Genomic DNA, 17,100 nt, shown 5'->3' with positions numbered 1-17,100 from the left:
AAACAAAACCAGTAATTTACCCAAATAGATTATGAAGATTAATGAAAGATTTCATAATTTTTCTTAGTTTTGCTCTCAAAACTTCAACTCCAAATAATAGTAATCAACTTGATATTTCTTCTTAAATAAAAAGATGGCATATACTCACCTTTAGGGGATTAACTTGATTGTAGCCTCTGATTTTGAATCGTCAACTTAATTTTTTATGTTCTCTAACCCTAAGGAAGATAAGAAAGAAGAACTCTCATTTCCTTTCTGGTTCTCAATAGCTAGGTTTTCTTTTATTTAATAACTCAGCCCTTTTTCTTTTACTAATTAGTTTCTTAATAAACTGATGAGCTTTGATATTAGTTTAGCCCAATTATTATTTGTTCTGGGTATCACACTTACTTTATCTCTTTTTTTTTTTTGTCTCAACAGATACTATTTTTGTTAGGGTTTACGAATCAAGAATGGATCTCTTAAGGGCTGCAATGATAGGAGCAAAGGGCGCTCCCTACCAAGATGGTCTCTTCTTCTTTGATGTTTTCTTCCCTGCTAGCTATCCTCAAGTGCCACCAGTATGTAATTAAGGGTAATGAATTTGAAATATTATCTTGCATCTTTTATGATAATATCTTCTGGTATACAAGTTTGGTTTGATGACTAAGAAATTGCTTGTTTCAGCATGTATACTATCATTCTGGTGGACTTCGTCTCAATCCCAATTTGTTAGTTGCGGCAAAGTATTTCTTAGTCTTCTTAACACTTGGTCTGCTTATAAGAATGAGAAGTGGATACCTGGTATGTCAACCATGCTCCAAGTTCTGGTATCTATTTAGGCTCTAATCTTGAATCAGAAGCCTTTCTTTCCTGGTTTGGCACATCATAATGGCACATCAAAAGGTGAGTTATTGTCCCTGCGTTACAACAAGGATACATTTATCTTGTCAGCGAAGACAATGATCTATTCAATGAGGAGGCCTTCAAAGGTAAGTTGAAAGAATTATTTTTTGACCTCTCCTTTAACTTTAAGCTGGAGTGTGGTACTAATCACTTGCACTAGGATATTGATATTAATCTTGATGATAATATATGAAAATTTTGTTCCACAATGCAAGTTAAAATGTATAATTCCCATTGATTCTCTTTGGCTTAAAATTCTAAAAAAAATCATGTTTGGCTGCAGCATTTTGAGGACTTTGTTGTGGGCCATTTCTAGAGGCGTGCTCATGATATTCTTGTGGCATGTAAAGCATATATGGATGGTGCTCAGGTAGGTTGCCTGGTAAAAGGTGGTGTTCAAGACGTCGATGAAAGTGAGAAGAGCTTCTCAAAGAAATTTAATGACTCTATGGTTGGATGTGTAAATATGCTCGTGAAAGAATTTACAGTACTTGAAATCAATGATTGTGATAAATTTCTTATTCTCCTCAAATGTCAAAATAACCGAGTTGATAATACGTTCAAGTCAGCAATATGAACTCCTTTTTTAAATTAAAATTTTGAAACTTCGATCAAATGGTTTAATTTATAAATATGTAAAGTAGTTTTTTTTTCTTATCATGATGCTTTGGTTCATAGGACGCTTATATATAGTTTCAGCGTTGTATATGGATGTATATAATTTCAACATTGTAAATTGGAAAATTTTGCAACTTTCTCCAATGGCCTTTTTTTTTTTTTTTTTTTTTAATTTTGCTTTTTTAATGATCTTCTTGATTACTAAAAGGATGACAGAAAATGTCCGGCATTTGCTCCTCCAGAATGTCTTCTCTGACAGTTGTAATTTGACCTTTCCTTCCCTTCATATGTTTGGCGAATGAGGGACAACAGGGTTTATTTCTCTGAATGAAATTAGAGTAAATTGTGGTTTATATTCACCGAAAAGCATGGTTGACAGCTTCAGCTATCTAAAAATAAATGACTGGCTCTAGTTTAAGTCAAGTCAGCTGTAGGACCTGCCAAGAAACGTCTCCTAAACCCAAACTGGGGCGAAAACTTACTTTTTTTTTCTTTAACATTAAACATTTCAATTCAATTCGTATCAATTTTCGAATTATAAAATAACAATATTTAAAATATTCAAAGCGAAACCGAAGTCCAAAAAAAATCGATTTTCAAAGATATATTATGAATTAAGCATGTTACTATCACTTCATTGGTCCCAGTCAAGACTAAGAAGAGTTAGTAGAGATGTTTTTCAGTCAAGTCAAAGATGCAATTTTTCTACAAAGCTCGTACACCAGGAAATTTCCTTGAAGGTCCGCCAGCTTTGCCTAGTTCACCTTGGGTCAGTGAGAGATAGAGCTATATATTTTCACCTCTTTTCAAAGTTTCCTATAAGTTCTTCCTCCCAATCCTGTTGTCTGAAGAAATTCAAGCCTATAGTTATGGATCATTGTTCCATATTTTCTACTTCATCAAAGCTTTCCTTTTTTCATGTTTCATTGCTGTTTTTTCTCTCATCTTTCTTCTACCTGAATATTGTCTCTGGCACCGCTACTCAATTTAGTTATGGTCATCACTGTGATTCAGTTGTTCATGAATCAAAACCAGCTGATGAGGAGTTCAATATCTTCCCATTTCCTGGACGTCAAAATGGTTACTACTATGGTGGGGATAAAGTCTTGAATCCTAGCTCATATCGGTATTATTCATCTGAATCGAAAACTCTAGTTTTCGAAACTCATCATGTATATACAACTGATGATGAGGATGTCTTCAAGGTGGAAGGAAACCTGATCTTTCAAAGCTCCTATAACTACGAACAGAGTTTCTCCTATGGTTTGTCCCTCTATTCATATTCAAGTGATTCAAGTAATCGTGGAGTTCTGGACTTCGATTTTCATGGCTTCTGGTCTAGAATTACCGGGAAGCTATGCATGGTTGGATCAAGCTATACGTACTCTAAAGAAGGTAAGCTGCTTCATCTTGCAGCTGTTCTAAAGTTCAATAACATTAAGAGTTCAAGTACTATCAATACTTTAGTCACTGGAACCATGGATAGCTTGTATCCTGCTGCTGAACCAAATTACTTTGAGCAAATTTCCCTGATGATGTTTCCTCAAGTAAGTTACAATTACACCAAGGTTTCAAAACAATTTAGTGAAGGTTGTCCTGGGGGAACTGATATTCCAGTGGAATCAACCCTCAGCTTATCGCGGAGTCGAACTATTTGTAACATGTTCTTAGGTCGAGGCAATGTTTTTGAATTGGAGTATGCAAGTGGTTGCGATTCTTCAAAGAGTTGCAATCCAGTTGGTAATGGTATTGGATATTTGCCTTGGGTCATGTCTTTGAGTATGATTCAGTGCTCGGAGGATAGTCTAAGCTTGAGGTTTCTGATAGAATTTCCTAACAATAGCCATATGAGGTACTATAGCTCTTTCAATTTCAGCACATCATTAGTTGGGGAAGGATCTTGGGATGCAAAGAAGAATCGGCTTTGTATTGTTGCTTGCCGAATCTATGATGCATCAAGCTCATTGGAGAAGTCTCATATTGGAGACTGCACAACAAGGTTGAGCTTGAGATTCCCAGCAATCTTGTCTATCAGAAACACAAGTACTGTTGTAGGTGAAATTTGGAGTGAAAAGCCAAGGAATGAATCTGGTTTCTTTGATAGGTTCATGTTCCGAAATACTTACCATGGTAGGGGGGGAATTCAACTTCAAGGTTTGAAGTATGAGTACATGGAAATGGAAAAAGTGAAAAAGTCATGCCCAAGGAAGAATCCTACTAGGAAGAGCGGCCTGGGAAAATACCCAGATGGCTATTCTGGCGACCTGGGTTTTCATATCTCAATCAGAGATTCCAAAGGACAAATAGGACGGGGTTATTCAAATCCTCTTGCGGTGGGTGATCAGCCTTATCAGAGTTTTCCATTTCTAATACCATCCTCAAGCTCAAGGCCTATAAATCCTGGTGTTGAATCAGATACCAGTCGTAGCTTGCTTATTATCAGCTACAAAATGAGCATCAAACTACCTAGTTTGGAACCGAGTTCTAGCCTTAATCGTCCATTTAACCAATCTTCAAATGGATATCAGGAAATCCAAATTTCTGCTGAAGGGTTTTATGATGCTGAAACAGGTAATTTGTGCATGGTGGGCTGCAGAGAACTCAGGTCAGAAAACAAAGCAACAGTGAATCATTCAATGGACTGCGAGATCCTTGTGGATATTCGTTTTCCTCCATTGAACTTAGACAGGAAAGGAAGTAAAATCAAGGGAAGCATCAAGAGCATGCGTGAAACAACTGATCATCTTTACTTTGAACCTATGAACTTTTCAGGAAAAGCTTATTATCGAAGTTGGGCAGTGGAGTCAATTTGGAGAATGGATTTCGAGGTGATCATGTCTGTCATATCCAAGACTCTTGCAATTATCTTTGTAGTACTTCAAATCTTTCATGTGAGGAAGCACCCTGGCTTTTGTCCTTTCATTTCACTTCTCATGCTTGTTATTCTAGCCCTGGGACACTTGATCCCTTTGGTTCTAAATCTTGAAGCAATGTTCGCTCAAGATAGTGAAAGATCTGTTTGGATTAGAGATGGAACATGGCTAGAAATGAACGGGGTGATCATTAGGGTTGTCACAATGGTGGCTTTTCTGCTGCAAATTCGTCTTCTGATGCTTTCATGGACTGCTAGATGCTCTGATGAAAAGAAAAAGGCCTTGTGGCTTGCAGAGAAGAGGGGGCTCTACTTGTGTTTTCCAGTGTACATAGCTGGAGCCATAATCTCCTTCTTCGTGAAATGGAGGAAGAATCTAGTTGGAACCGGAATCCATTCTTCATACTACATAGAGCATATCATTTTGGGGGGTTCAAGAGCTTATGCTGGTTTGATCCTCGATGCCTTTCTTTTCCCCCAAATCCTCTTCAACATGTTCCAGAACACAAAAGAACAGGCTCTTTCTCGCTTCTTTTACATTGGAATCACCCTTGTTCGCCTGGTACCCCACGGATATGATCTCTACAGGGCACACAATTATGTTGATGTAGATGACTCATACATTTATGCAGATCCTGCTGCAGATTATTACTCAACTGCTTGGAACATCATTATTCTTGTGTTGGGCCTGTTCTTGGCTGCAATTATACACTTGCAACAATGCTTTGGTGGTCGTTGTTTCCTTCCAAAGAGATTCCAAGAATCAGTGATATATGAGGACCTTCCAGAGGCTTCAGAAGAGCAATTGCCATTAAAATCCAGCACCTAGTGCCTCCTTGTGTTACTACTTCTTACCATGGAGATGTTTCCATCTCAAGTTCTATTCTGAAATAATTCTGTAAATTGGTCTGTTGTTATGCAAGTTTTCTGAGACTATGTACTATAAACAGTTATGTATTCTAAGCCTTTCTCTATCTTTGGCAGATAAACCCTCTTTCCACAGACACATTCCATGATGGAATATTGTCAGACAGAGAAGAAATGCCTTTACATATATTTTGTTAACAACATCTTATTTGCATCAGATTAAAAGAAATCTAATGTGAGATGCCAAGGTTTTGCCACTTTTTTTTTTCTTTTTTTTTATCTTTTTCCTTCTTTTGGATGAAACAAAGCTAATTATATAGAAACAGAGCTATGAGGGTAACAAAGCATAATAACCTTTAGTATGTCGGATTGAACCAGAGCTAATTATAGAAAAGAAGGTGAACTGCTGAGCCTAAAGTTAAGAGGCGTTCAGTGGCAGTAAGTTTCGAAATTGCACTATAAAATTGCTTTAGACTGCGATAGTATCCCAACATTCTAATACCATCAAGCATATTTAGAAAGAAAAGAGGAAAATAGATTGTTGTGAATTTGAATCTTTCATAAATCAGTTCATATTATCTGGCTTTAGAATTTAAAAGGGATTGAAAGTAGTGAAATTTAACTTCCATACTTAATGAATATCACATTTAAAAATAACTGTATAAATCAACTACATTAAGCCATATTGTCTAAATTTTCAAACAATATTGAAAATTGATTCTAGTCCGTTTGTCACGGGTCGAGACTTAAGCTCCAAACCCGCGCGGCTCCGGGACACAGGCATTCACCCTTCCGGCGTCCCAGATCAGCCTTCCTGCCATGGTTCACACCCTTGTGAGGTATTGTCCGCTCTGGCCCCCTGGCCTCACGGTTTTGTCCTACAAAAGGCACATCACAAGGCGGAGATGGTGTGAACCCTTTTATACCACAGTGACCTTCCTATTATGTTCGATGTGGGATTCAGGACTCCCCCTTAGGTCCGTGACATTCTCCCGCACCCAACCTCGTGACGTCCTCGTCACGGAGGCCGGTCACCCTGCCTACCTCCCTCGAGGTGCTTGGCGTGGATCGAACGGTTTAGGGCTGGCTCTGATACCACTTGTCACGGGTCGAGACTTAAGCTCCAAACCCGCGCGGCTCCGAGACCCGGGCATTCACCCTTCCGGCGTCCCAGATCAGCCTTCCTGCCATGGTTCACACCCTTATGAGGTATTGTCCGCTCTGGCCCCCTGGCCTCACGGTTTTGTCCTACAAAAGGCGCCTCACAAGGCGGAGATGGTGTGAACCCTTTTATACCCCAGTGACCTTCCTATTATGTTCGATGTGGGATTCAGGACTCCCCCTTAGATCTGTGACACGTTAGCCTTGGTGTGGGCCATCATTCATGTTTTTAATTTAGTTTTAATTTAGAGATAATAGCAATTTATTTATTTTACATTGGAATTTAGTAATTTTCTTAAAAAATACATTGATTAAGGTTAATATCAATTATTTTTTTAAACATGCCAATAAGAATGGAACAAGTTACCCTATAGAATACCATAAAATATTAAATGATAGGCCTTAATTGACTTTGCCTGTTAGCGCACAATGAAAGCAGCCTTGCCTAATCCTATAAATAGTAGTATTTAAAGTGAAAGCTCTAAAACTAAAGCAAGTAAGGAGCAAATAAAATTAATTATAAAACTAAATTATTTATTTGAAAATTATAAATAAAATTTAGTTACAATTGTATAGGTCTTGTGCTATCTTCGTGGTACAACGATTTTAGTGGGATAATGTCCTCAAAATTATATGCACGCATAGAAATTAAAATTGAAATCAAATCATTCTAACAATCTATGATTTAATAATTATTATAAAATCAAGTGAACGAAATTAAAGAATAAACTAAATGAAATCATTTAACAAACCAATATAAAATTGGAGGAAACTTATATATTATACATTGGACTGAACTTGTATAACCTAAAGGTTTTATAGGAGAATTTTTGTATTCTGTTTTGTCGTTCTTCCATGTTAATGAAAGGGGTGAGAATCATCTTATAATGGAAGGAAAGTCTTATTCTATTGACAGCAAGCCCAGCAATTAGTATAAACAATCTTCTGGTCTTGGGTGGTTCACATCAGTTTGATTATTATAGCATTGATTTTGGATGGGGAAGGGCAATCACAATTTGAAGTGGGGGTGGGAACAAGCATGATGGGAAGATAACAGTATATGGAGGAGCTGAAGAAGGGAGTACGGACTCTGAAGCTTACTTTTTACCTGAAACATTGCATGCCTTGGCAATTGATGAAGAGAGTTCATGAATTGTGTCACATTCTAATCTTAATCCAACTTCTACATTGTTCAATGGGTGAAATAATTGCCATCAATAAGAAGTTTTAATAAGATTTTCTAGTCTTTAGAAACTTGGTCTATCCATATTAAGCTCCCTGTAAGGAAGATATAAATAATAACTCAAAGTTTAACTAAGTTTATCCAATTAATTAGTTACTTTTAACAGGTGATATCCAACAAATCTAAATTTTTAATTTCAACATTTATAACTAATTCTTTTATCGCTAATCAATAACATATTTTGTAAAAATAAAAAATAAAAAATTAAAGAATAAATTGCTTGAGCTTGAATAGAAATCCTAGACTTGGGTGGTTTGCATTTAAATGATATTTTAATATTTATTGTTGTGTTTATTAATTTATACCTTTCTTCTACTTTATCTCATGTTTTCTTTTTTACCAGGTAGCACAATTTATAATTCCTTTGCCTACTTGATTTTTGGAAAATGAAATTTCTTATATAATCCTTGGGAAAAAAAAACATTACATATGATCTTGTTTTTTAAAATTCCAAATCAAAAAGCAAGATTGGAATCTTCTTTCTTCAAATTAAAAACAAAATGGTGTAAAATGCCCTTTGAAGCAAAGATTAGATGATTATGCTCCAAATGACATCAAAAGATTCCACCTTCCCACATTTTTTTGCCATTTTATGTAATTTGTCCTAACTATTTTATTTCACTTAATAATTATTATCCTTTAACCTGAAGGAGAAACACAGAGATATTAAAGCAAATTAAATTTACAAGAAATTATAGAAAATCGTGCAATCCTCTTATTTTATCGAAAACCATGCAAATAAATGAAAAGATTCATTTAAGTTTTATAAGTTTACCAAAATGTTTCTTCCTTATTGTAAAGTTTTAAATTTTTTCCAGCCGCTTGGGGTGTGGTTTTTCTTCAGGGCTATCACTCTTATCACTTGGTCCTGCTGCCTCCTCGTAGACGTTACGTTTTCGTTTTACAAGGACACCATCATTCCCTGTTGACCCTTCATCACCACCAATGTCTTGATGGATATCGTCAAGATCTGCACAATTTGTTGGAATGCTGTGTTGCTCTTGCATTTCTTCCATCTCTTCCAAATCTTTCTCATACACTATTCGAACACCACACTTCTTCACTTTGACAGATGAGACACCTAAAGAGGATTGGATTGAGAACTCAATTTCATTGAATTCTTGATTTGCCCAATCTGTGCTCACTGAATTCTCAATTTTACCACATCTTTCTTCCAATGAAAACGGAAATATCTTGTCACGAGAATAATAACGTAGCCAAAGGTGCTCCTTAATGACCGGCCTAGATACTCCTCCTAAACGGAAGCCACTCCAATCGACTCGTAGATTATTCCTACCGTGGATAACTGCTTTACACATTATTTCATCCCTCTTATAAACATCATCATCAATGAATCGACAGACGAAAATGCAGCAGAAAGCAACTCCCATCCACTGACTATCATTCAGAATATTAGGAGGCAGTGGTATCTTTATTGCAGATTCATCCCTCTGATGGGGGAACCATTCTGGGATTTCACTTCCAGGTACAAAAATGTCGAATAATGGTCTTGCAATTACCTGTGTGAACAAAATCTTTTGTTATTTGTCAACTAATACAATAAATTCTAGAGAGTTAGATTCAGAGAGAGAGCGATACCAACCTTAAGGTGTTTTTTTAGCATTGTTAATGCATTGTTTTTCTCAGCCAATTTGTAGCAGTTAAAACAGGTAATTGCTCCCCAATATGTTGAATTGCGTACTGTTGTTGGATCTGCAACTACTTCCAGTGAAACACAACCATCTATGATCAATTGTTCTATACTTAGGAGCTCTGGCAACGATTTGAGCTCCCTGCAATCTGACAATGTAAGATGATGAAGCTTGGAAAGTCGATTAAGAGTTGCAGGTAGGTAGACGAAATTGTTACCACGAAGATCAAGAATTTTCAAAGAGGATAAGCAGCCAATATCACTAGGAATAGCTTCTTCCCCAAGATTGCAGTCGCTTAGATTCAGGTTTGTTATAGAACTCAAACCTGACAAAGAAGGTAACGTCAGAGCCATGGAATCCGAACTTCTTCTTTGCAAGACATTGAAAATAGAAGGCAAATTCCATCTTAATTTTGATGGTGGTCCCTTGCATCCATTGAAAGACAGAACTCTCAGACTTTTAAATTGAAAAATGAAGGATGGAGGTTTTCTTATGGCAGTTTTACTTAAATCAAGCTCCTCCAAAAATTCTACATGCTGCAAATTCTCTGGTAAAGTTTCAACTTTAGAACAGCCAGAGAGATTAAGAGTTTTAAGACATTTCAACCCATTTATGCTGCTTGGGAGACTCACAAGGTCACTGCAGTCTTTCAGATTTAACAAAACAAGATTGCTGAGATGTCCAATTGGAGAGGGCAGTTCTACTATTCTGGAACAACCTTCCAAAATCAAACATTCGAGATATGGAGCCCCTGTGAAGTCTGGCGTATTGATCAGGTTTTTGGAGCCTTTGAGGTTGACTAATTTCAATTTAGGTAAAGGCTGTTGACAACAACAATAAATTAGAGAGAAAAAAAAAGAAGAAAACTTTGGAAAACTTTTTTTTTTTTTGGTTATTTTCATGTCTTATTCAATTTTTTTTTTTTTTGTAATTCGTCTAAATAAACTAAAAGACCAACATAGAATGAAGTAATTCTTACTGTGTTTCCCTTCCATAGTTGTTCAATATTGCTATAAGGTAGGAGAAGTGCAACAAGGTTGTCTGGTTGGAAGCTTGATGGCAATGATCTAAAAGGATATCCACTCCAATCTAAAAGCCGTAACTCATTTGAAAGATATTTAAGATCTTGAGTAATTGGGAGATAAAAGACTTTGAGCAATCTTAATTTTTTCATATTCAAGAAGGCATCAGCATTCAAAGCGAACGTCTTGTTATGTTCCCTGACAACCAAGGGCAAAACAAAAATGAGCTTCAAAATATTGAAGCTTTCAACACCTACAAAAGGCAAGAATCAACAGTCACTGGTATCTATCAATTTTTTTTCTTCTTTTTGAAACACAACTTTTTTAGTAAATACAATCAATTTTCCCACCACATGATTCAATTTCGTATTGGTTATGTTTTAATTTTGAATAGTCATTAGATGATTACTTATGACCTTTTATTTTAATTTTGATTAGTTTCATATTCAAATCTAAAGAATGAGAGGACGAGAGAATGTATGGGTAAGGATGTTGGTATTTCAAGTCCGACGACTAAAACTACATAAAAAAAATGCAAATTAGGACAAAATATTGATAATATATATGTTGTAGTAATAATAATTCAATTAAATGAGAGAAATTAAGATCAAACAATAATATATAATATACACATAGATACATGTGTATGTTTGTTTTTTACCCTTTATTGTCGATGATCATGCCCTCCATTGCGTCGGTAGCCTAAAAATCAAGAATAAAGCATAAGAGGAGGGAATGTAAATGGTGTAGAATATTAATAACTAAATTTTAAGAAGATGAAATAAAAGAGACCATAATACATACTATTTTCTTACGTTAGATTTAATAGTCACGCTAATTCTCAACAAAGCCTTATAGTAAAAGAAATTTTTCTTTATTTAAACTAACAAGATAATTTTAAATAGAAAAAAATTCATAATTTAGTTTTAAAATAATGATGAAACATTGTCTCAATAGCAAGAAAGATGCTTAGTTTTGAACTTTCATGTTTAAGTTTTTTCATACATAATTTAATCCAATTTTATATTGGATTTGATAGCTATATGTGCAGGTTTATTTATTGGTCTAATTATCCATTTTTATTTGATTCTTATATGAAATTTAGTACCTGTTTATGATTATAACTTTAATAAAAAAACTATTAAACTATAATAAAATATACACTTAAGTAGTCTTACTTTTATTATTTGCAATTATTTAGTCTTATTCTTTCATATATACAAGAATATTAGTATGCAATTTCAAAATTTTGGTTTTATCTTAATTACAAAATCCTAATGTCATATTAGTAACTTACCTAGCAAATAATTTTTCTTGGTATATAATTTAGCATGATGAGTAGAGTCAAGATTCTAAATAAATAAACAAACATGCAATGTTTATGGAATAACGTACCGTATTTTTTGTTAGCACGTGATAAACATCATTTTCCTCCCACAATCTACAACGTTTTCCAGGTTCATCAAGTGATTTTTGTTGAACAATTTTTCTTCCCATCTCTTGTAGCAAATCATGCATCCACAAATATTTTTTGTTTTCATCAACTTTTATCAGAGATTTCTTAATGAGAACGTCGATTCCAATAAGTGGGAAAAAGCCACAACCATCTAGTACTTTTGTAACAAAATCTGTCTTCTCCCCTTTGAAAAAGCATGCTATATCTAGAAAAATATTCTTCTCCGATTCTGTTAATCCATCAAAGCTTATTCGAAGTCTGTCATGAATTTCTTTGTTACTCTCTCTTTTAAATCTTTGGATTGCATCTCTCCATTGAGTTGCATTTCTACCGCACAAAAAAGAACCAAAAACTTCAAGAGCTAAGGGGAGACCATCAGCATATTCCACAACAGATTTAGAAAGCTCAACCAAATCGTTTTCCGGTATTGTATCACTATTGAAAGCTTTCAAATTGAAAAGATGAAGTGCTTCATCGACATTCAGTGTTGTAGGCTTATACACATCATCCACTCTGTAAGATCGGAGCAAATGTTCATCTCTTGTCGTTATGATGATTCTGCTCCCTAAACCGAACCAATCACGCTTTCCAACCAAGCATTTTAAGTGTTGAAAGTTATCAACATTGTCAATAACAATAAGAACCTTCTTGTGAGATAGCCTACGACTGATCATGGCATTCCCTTCATGAACATTGAATAAATTGAAATCTTCTTCCACCAAAATTTGAGAAAGAAGTTGTTTCTGTAAAGAAAAAAGTCCATATTTTTCTGAAACTTCTCGAACATCAGCAAGAAAGCTTTTACCTTCAAAATGAGGTGACATTTGAGAATAAACAACTTTTGCAAGAGTAGTTTTACCAATGCCACCCATACCACAAATTCCAATAATGCGGACATCGTCTTCACCAATGTCTATTTTTGAATGCAACTCTTCCAAACGTGAATTAATTCCAATCAACTCATCATGAACAACCGAATATGTTTGACATAATTTTGCTGATATCTTTTTAACAATGTCTTTAATAAATTCTGATTCATGTCTTCAAACACAAAAAGAGAAATTGAATTTAGTTTTTAATTAAGAAATTAAATGCTAATGGAAATGATTATGACAATAAATGAGCTTAGAAATTAAAGAGTTAAAAAATATGAGCACAATAATCTTTTATCAAACAAATTTAGGATACCTTTAAAGTAGACTTGATCATAGATTGAGCCATCTACTTTACTCGTGGCTCATATCAAATCGAACCTTGATCATAAATTTTTATGTTCAAGTTCGACTCAAATCATTATTTAATGAATAAAAATTTTTATTTAAATTTAATTTTAAAATATATAAAATATTAACATAAAGATAATTTTTTCAGTATTTTTAAATTTTTTGAACAATAAGCAGGCTTGCCTTGGGCAAGAGATTCTAAACAACAATTGGACTTAACTCGACTCATGGATAATTCTATTTAAAACCTTCTAGGCTATTGTTGTACTTGTAGCTTTAGTAACTGAAATCATTACCAAATGTATTTCAAGTTTATAAGAAATTAGTTATGATTTTATTCTTCATGAATGCTTAAGGCTAAAATATGAAAAAAAAAAAACCTTGATATATTCAAAACAATTTAACTATGCACTTATACTATTACGTCATTTAAATAAACCCCTTAACTCTTATTTTTTATCATTAAAACCTTTTTTCCGTGTTGGCATATTTTAAGATATATAGATAATGATATGATAAAAAAATGTACACATGTTTAAAAATAAAAAAAATAAAAAAGATAATCTAGCAAAAAATTAAATTAATTGATACCTTAATTAAAACTAATTATAAAAATGTATAAAATTAATTAAAACTAATAATTTTATAATTAAAACATTTTTTATTAATTTTATAATAAAAATAATCATTCTAATTATATTTTAATAAATGTAATAAATAATAAACATAGTAAATATAATATATAATAATTATAATAAATAATAAGATTTACATTTTAATGAATAATTATTATTTATTAATAAATAATATTTATATTTTAATAAATATGATAAATATTTATTAATAAATAATTATAATAAATAATTATATAAATATTATTTATTAATAAAAAAATGTCTATATATAAAATTAATAAAAAAGAATATATGGAAATTAGTAAAAAAAGAAATTAAAATCATTTTTATTTTTTATGAATGTAGATCTTTTTATTAATTTTACATATATACATTTTTCATAAATTTTTTTAGATCATGGTCAAATAATTAATCATTTTTATTAAATTTCACATAAATTTAGATATTTTAGTTTTATTAATTTTATATATTTTATATAATTATTTTTAATTATGTATCAATTAATAAAATTTTTTATTAGATTATTTTTCTTGAAATTTTTTTGCCATATTAGTATCCACCTATGTTCAAATATGCCAACATGTCATAGACTTTGATAATAGAAAATAAAAGTTGATGGACTTATTTAGATGACATAATAATATAAGGGTTTAATTAAAATATTTTGAATACTTCAGGGTTTAATTAAAATATTTTTAAAATATAAGTAAATTATAACCCGCAATCTCATAAAAAGAACTTTCCTAATACATACATATATATATATTTTATTATTTCGAACAAAACATAAAACATGGTGGTCACTTTATTTTTAACAGACAAGATTTTGTTCCTAATACAATTCGGGATTAAAACAGAGCAGGAATAAGAATGAAGTCCAAGTTTTTTAAATGAAATTCAACAATAAAACACAATATTAACATGTAATCCAAAAAATTTTTTTTTTTCGGTGATTAAAAATAAAAACTAGACAAGGAAAGAACGAGTTACCTATTATTTAAATGCCATCCTTTGATATTAGCCACTTCAGTTAGAGCAGTTCGCCACCTTTGGATCTTGTCTTTAGTTCCCTTGCATCTCTCTTCATGATTGGCAAAGGCTTCAGCAACTCTTCCTGTTTGTTTTCTCAAATCAGATGGATCCACATCATAAAAAATTGGGAAAATTCTATGCCTCCTTTTTTTTCTCTGTTGAACAATCTCGGCAAGCTCGTTCAAGCACCAGCCTGAAAAAACATATGTTTCTGAGAAAACAATTAGTGAACACCATGATTCTTTAATTGCTTTAAACAGTTCTGGTGCAATTTCTTCGCCAGCCTCAAGCTTTGGATCATCCTTGAAAGTGATGATTCCATTCCTTTTTAAAGCAGCAAATAGATGATCAGTGAAAATTTTGCGGGTATCTTCACCTCTAAAACTCAAGAAAACATCATATTTCTGTCTAGGAGAAGAAGAAGAAGAAGGAGAAGAAGAAGGAGAAGAAGAAGGAGAAGAAGAAGATGATGATGGCAACGACGACATAAGGAGGAGGTGGAAGAGGAAGATATCTTAATATGGTGTTTGAGACAGTTCCTTTTGCTTCTATTTATCAGAAAAATAGCCCAATACCCGCAATAATAGATCAATTTCGAAGGGAGGAAACAAACATCTCTCAACAGTCAACGTTTTCTCTTTACATTTCCCAACCTTTTAGTTTTGAAATGAATCTCTATAATACATATGAAAGCGCGCAGTTTGGGTGAGGACGGAGAATCCAAGAAGGTGAGGACGGAGTAGGCTGCCGTGTTGACTATTTTTTCAAGGAAGATAGCTATTTCCTATTGGCTACTGGGTAAAGTACTGAAGCTGACAGAGTGGTGAGTGGTGACCAATATGATTAATAAAAAGAAAAGAAAGAGACAGAAAATAATAAAAGATGGGCGGTTGGGTTTTCTCGAAAGAAATGAATAATTTTAGTATACTGTCAATTTTTTAACATTGTTGTTTTGCCTTCTTTTGAGTTTATTGAAACTGAAATACAACTTGCAGCAATACATAAGGGTTTCAAGAACATTATGTGGGACTTCAGCAACACATGCTTGCAGTCAAACTTGAATGTAGCAAATTACTTGACAAAAAAAAGTCTTGTAAAGCAAAACAGGAAAAAAAAATTGCTAAATAACCATGGATGATAGGATAGAGATAGACCCACTCCAGCTTGTAGTAGGACCTGTGAATTCTTCAAATTTTGTTTGGCTACTCATTCTTGGAAGATGGGGTTTGCCGTTGTTGCTCGATGCTGGGATCATGGGTCACATTTTCAAATGTGATCAAGCCACTCATGACCCTTTATCACAAGTAGTGCTTACTTGGAAGAAAATGTTAACACGTAATGTGGGGATTAAGTCAATGTGAGATTTATACTTTAACGTATATAACCCTTGTATCTTTTTCTCTTTAGTATGTTTTTTTTTTAGTTTTCTCATGAAAAAATCTATGCAAAACAAAGAAACATAGTCGATTCTCTGTTTCCAATAATCTGAAAATGTCAAAATTATAAAATTTTGGATAAAGAATTTAAAGCAACTATTGTAAGCATTCTTCTTCTTTCGGAGTTTTTTCCTAAACAAGAGTACTTTAAAATCTTTATTCTCAAATTAAAATACTTTTAATCTTTATTCCTTAAAAAAGGCACTCTCTAGCATGAGTGACATGTCATGATTTATGTGGCAAAAACTTGCCACGTTGTATCTCTTCCTTTTTCTTTTCCTACTCTCATCACTGGTTCATAAAAAATGGCCGGCCATCAACCGCCATTGAATGGATTCGGATTTAAACTGATTTACAACAAATAAAAACAACGATTAAAAATCACAGCCATTATAAAAGCTTCCACCATACCACTTGCAGTTTTGCACATTCATTTTCCAGTCCTATTATTTTCTAATTTTTGTATTTTGATTGAGTATTAGTTTACCTGTTTACATTTTGCTAAGAAACTTTGTTATTTTCGATTCTGCCGGCGAGCAAGTATGGAGGCCAAAATCTACATCTCTAGTAAAAAATAGTTTTGATGGTGCGTTAAACAAAAAACATAGAGCTGGAGGTTTGGGAGTTGTTATAAGAGACTCGGAGGGCATTGCCCTTGGGGCACTACTTGCTAAAATACAGGGAGTTTTGGATCCCTGGATCGTGGAAAGCTGCGTAGCGGTCAAAGCTCTAGTTTTTGCTAAGAACATGGGTTCACAAAAGTTATACTAGAAGGAGATGCATTAGGAGTGATAAGTCGGTTGAGAAATGATGAAATTGATCTATCCGCAATTGCAATCATCATTGATGAGGCTTGTATGCATGTAAAAGAGTTTCAATAGTGTAATTTATCTCATATTAGACGAGCAGAAAATAGAGCAGTGCGTGAGTTGGCAAAGCATGGAATGAACTTGGTAGCAGATTCTTATTGGATAGAAAAATGTCCTAAATTTTTTACC

General features: G+C 33.6%; 3 protein-coding genes and 1 pseudogene across 3 annotated transcripts; 2 read left to right on the top strand and 2 right to left on the bottom strand.

The window, feature by feature from the left end:
- The first annotated feature begins 452 nt into the window (after positions 1-452).
- On the top strand, positions 453-1,462 carry LOC111288442 (putative ubiquitin-conjugating enzyme E2 38). Its single transcript, XM_089760240.1, has 4 exons — positions 453-560; positions 667-783; positions 840-971; positions 1,202-1,462. Exons 1-4 carry the CDS (start codon positions 453-455, stop codon positions 1,460-1,462), a joined length of 618 nt encoding a protein of 205 aa, XP_089616366.1.
- Positions 1,463-2,116: 654 nt separating this feature from the next.
- Positions 2,117-5,499, top strand: LOC111288917 (uncharacterized). Its single transcript, XM_089759738.1, has one exon. It carries the CDS (start codon positions 2,124-2,126, stop codon positions 5,202-5,204), a length of 3,081 nt encoding a protein of 1,026 aa, XP_089615864.1. The 5' UTR covers positions 2,117-2,123; the 3' UTR covers positions 5,205-5,499.
- Positions 5,500-8,304: 2,805 nt separating this feature from the next.
- On the bottom strand, positions 8,305-12,817 carry LOC111288916 (TMV resistance protein N-like). The gene is made up of 5 exons (XM_089759736.1): positions 11,716-12,817; positions 10,982-11,022; positions 10,278-10,518; positions 9,250-10,119; positions 8,305-9,166 (listed from the first exon to the last, which is right to left on the bottom strand). The coding sequence occupies exons 1-5, from the start codon at positions 12,646-12,648 to the stop codon at positions 8,450-8,452; spliced, it is 2,802 nt and encodes a 933-aa protein (XP_089615862.1). The 5' UTR covers positions 12,649-12,817; the 3' UTR covers positions 8,305-8,449.
- A 1,753-nt stretch (positions 12,818-14,570) lies between these two features.
- On the bottom strand, positions 14,571-15,311 carry LOC149519235 (disease resistance protein RPV1 pseudogene; annotated as a pseudogene).
- Positions 15,312-17,100: the final 1,789 nt, after the last annotated feature.

The sequence above is a fragment of the Durio zibethinus genome, chromosome 4 (assembly GCF_047325235.1).
Source record: "Durio zibethinus cultivar Kanyao isolate XHJ-2024 chromosome 4, ASM4732523v1, whole genome shotgun sequence".
Classification (NCBI taxonomy): Eukaryota; Viridiplantae; Streptophyta; class Magnoliopsida; order Malvales; family Malvaceae; genus Durio; species Durio zibethinus.
The sequence above is the reverse complement of the archived record's forward strand: the minus strand, read 5'-3'. Positions and strand labels throughout refer to the sequence as shown.

Coding starts and splice junctions, on each gene's coding strand:
- LOC111288917 (XM_089759738.1), top strand. CDS start 2,124: ATGTTACTATCACTTCATTGGTCCCAGTCAAGACTAAGAAGAGTTAGT.
- LOC111288916 (XM_089759736.1), bottom strand. CDS start 12,648: ATGGGTGGCATTGGTAAAACTACTCTTGCAAAAGTTGTTTATTCTCAA. Junction 11,023..11,715: donor ACGTGCTAACAAAAAATACG/GTACGTTATTCC, acceptor CTTGATTTTTAG/GCTACCGACGCAATGGAGGG. Junction 10,120..10,277: donor AACTATGGAAGGGAAACACA/GTAAGAATTACT, acceptor TGTTGTCAACAG/CCTTTACCTAAATTGAAATT.
- LOC111288442 (XM_089760240.1), top strand. CDS start 453: ATGGATCTCTTAAGGGCTGCAATGATAGGAGCAAAGGGCGCTCCCTAC. Junction 561..666: donor GCTATCCTCAAGTGCCACCA/GTATGTAATTAA, acceptor TGCTTGTTTCAG/CATGTATACTATCATTCTGG. Junction 784..839: donor GAATGAGAAGTGGATACCTG/GTATGTCAACCA, acceptor ATCTTGAATCAG/AAGCCTTTCTTTCCTGGTTT.